Source organism: Anastrepha ludens, chromosome 3 (genome assembly GCF_028408465.1).
Source record: "Anastrepha ludens isolate Willacy chromosome 3, idAnaLude1.1, whole genome shotgun sequence".
NCBI classification, from domain to species: domain Eukaryota; kingdom Metazoa; phylum Arthropoda; class Insecta; order Diptera; family Tephritidae; genus Anastrepha; species Anastrepha ludens.
Genome location: NC_071499.1, coordinates 113756081 through 113758571, shown reverse-complemented (window position 1 = coordinate 113758571; position 2491 = coordinate 113756081). Strand labels below are relative to the sequence as shown.

The 2491-nt window shown below is 38.1% G+C and overlaps 1 protein-coding gene across 1 annotated transcript; it reads right to left on the bottom strand.

The window, feature by feature from the left end:
* Positions 1-1516: 1516 nt before the first annotated feature.
* Positions 1517-2200, bottom strand: LOC128857677 (ATP-dependent DNA helicase pif1-like). Its single transcript, XM_054093423.1, has one exon. It carries the CDS (start codon positions 2198-2200, stop codon positions 1517-1519), a length of 684 nt encoding a protein of 227 aa, XP_053949398.1.
* Positions 2201-2491: the final 291 nt, after the last annotated feature.

Here is a 2491-nt window from a genome sequence, read left to right as displayed (position 1 = left end):
ACTAGATTGGAAAATACAGGTGTGTAATACATCACGTGATGGGTGGCGGGTCATAAACCGTAGATTGTGTTGTTTTTTATTTTGTTTTTGTCCAAAGTGACATTTCAGGAAATTATTACAAATATTTTATAGGAACTGGTGCTCGGGTTTGTGCACTGTATTGCTGACAACCTCATTGCAAATAAATTAAGAAAAATTATTTGAGGGATTTATGGCTTTGGCGTAACCAGATGGTTTGTTGTTGAAGATTGTCATGGAACATTGCTAAGAAATAGAAATGGGAGTCACATACTTTTCGCTTCTTCATCGTTTATTTAGGGTTTGATCATGTTTCTGTGCTTTTCGAAAATATATATATGGGGCATTCTTCGCCAACCGGACACCCCCTATATATAATGTTTCATATTTACACATACTTTTTTTCATACCGGTGAGCCGAAGGCCCTGGCAGCCAGTGCTCCTTTTTTGCTGTGCAATAACAATTGTATTGTTGTTTCTCATTTTTATAAATAAATAAATAAATATTAATATAGTAGAAATATAAAAGTATTTTATTATGATGAATGATGAATGATGGTGAATACAAAAATTATGAATGAGAATAAAAATTAAAAAAATAATAATAATTAAGGACTTCAAACACATGTCAGAAAAAATTAATTGAAAACTATGTTGTGCAGATTGGGATACACTCGAATTAATTCATTAATCGGATTTTCATTCAAGCACCTTGTGGTAAACGACATTCTTTGTTTTTTGGTCAGGCGAAAGATCAAATAAAGCGGATGGTTTGCCGACACGTGAGCATGCCACGTACAATTTACCATGAGAAAAACATGAATTTTCTAGATTGAGGCCACAAATAGTCAAGGATTGGCCCTGTGATTTGTTGATCGTCATGGCGAAGGCAAGACGAATCGGGAATTGAATTCGTTTAAACTCAAAGGGCATATCCGTTGGGATCATCGGAATCCTTGGAATAAGAACTTCCTCATCTTTAAATTTTCCTTTAAGTATCGACGCGTGAATCACATTGCTCATCAGTTTTCTTATCACCAAACGCGTACCGTTGCAAAGTTTTGGTGGGCTTATGTTTCGAAGCATGACTACTACGGAGCTAACTTTTAGGCGTAAATTGTGCGGTGGTAAACCAGGCACATCCAAGGAGTTTACAAATTCTGTTGGATAATTAGTGGCTTCTTCTTCGTTTGTTACACAGTCGATAGATTTGAATGAATACAAAGTACCTAAGATTTGATTTTGAATTATAAAATTGAGGTCATCTACAATACACCTTTATTTTTAGCCGCCAAAATTGCTCGTTCACTTAACCATTTAGTATTTTTGTGGTTAGCAATGATATCCGGGAATACTTTGTTGATAAGCTCGTCTTTTGATGAGACGAAATTGCAAAAATTTGGAGGGAATGAAATCAAACCGCTCGATTCGTCAACAGGCACACGGCCATTACCGATAGTTAGCAATTGCTTCGAGAAATCATCAGCAGATAGATCGTTCAACAATGCAACTCCATATTTACAGACAGTTGAAGTTTCTTTACATATCGCCACAGATTTGATGCTTTGAGGCAAGCGTTTATTTCGTCGGCAGCAATAGATCTTGGAATGACTGGTAGTGTTGGTCGGAAATAGCCAGATAATAAAATCATTGCACCACCAAAACATCTCGAGTCATTGCGCAGATCTTTTAATATTCGGTCTAATGCTTCCAATGCGCGTTTGTGCGCCATTGTGCATTCGTCCCATATGATGATTTTTGATGCTACTAAAACTTTGGCCATTGCGGAGTGTTTCGAAATGTTACATGTCAGTTGTTCAGTAGTTTGAAGGTTTAATGGCAATTTTAACGCTGAGTGAGCCGTACGGTATCCGTCTAACAATGTGGCCGCTATTCCAGAAGAAGCAGTTGCTACCGCAATTTCGGATCGTGCACGTACAGTGGCCAAAATCAATGACATGAGGAATGTCTTCCCAGTTCCACCGGGGGCATCCAAAAAAAATAAGCCACCATTTCCATCATCAATTGCATTAATCAGTGTATCATAGACTTCCCTCTGCTTAGGATTCAACAGTGGTACATTCGTTTGAACTGATAGGATTAATTCATGTAGATCATATTCACGTTCACGTTCCAATTCTCTATTAAATGCGTCATTCATTCCGCGATCTGGCGTTGGCATTCCTAACCAAACTAACAAACTGCTGCACATGAGGTAACACATATCTTCGATTAAGAGCAAAGCCTGGCAATTTCACTTTACCACTTAGGCAGCACAAACCATGCGTTTCACCAGCAAACTTCAATGCGCCACAATGCTGGCAAACAACGTCCATTGGACCAATGCAAACTAAACGATGTAAGCTGTAGTCGATGGTGCAATCATATAGAAACGCTGCTCGATTCAAATCAATACTTGAACCATTTCTTCTTGCACTTCGAAGATTATTCCTCTGTTCATCTGTACGATTAG

Excerpts from the sequence above, each read along its gene's own strand:
- LOC128857677 (XM_054093423.1), bottom strand. The coding sequence starts at position 2,200 with ATGCCAACGCCAGATCGCGGAATGAATGACGCATTTAATAGAGAATTG.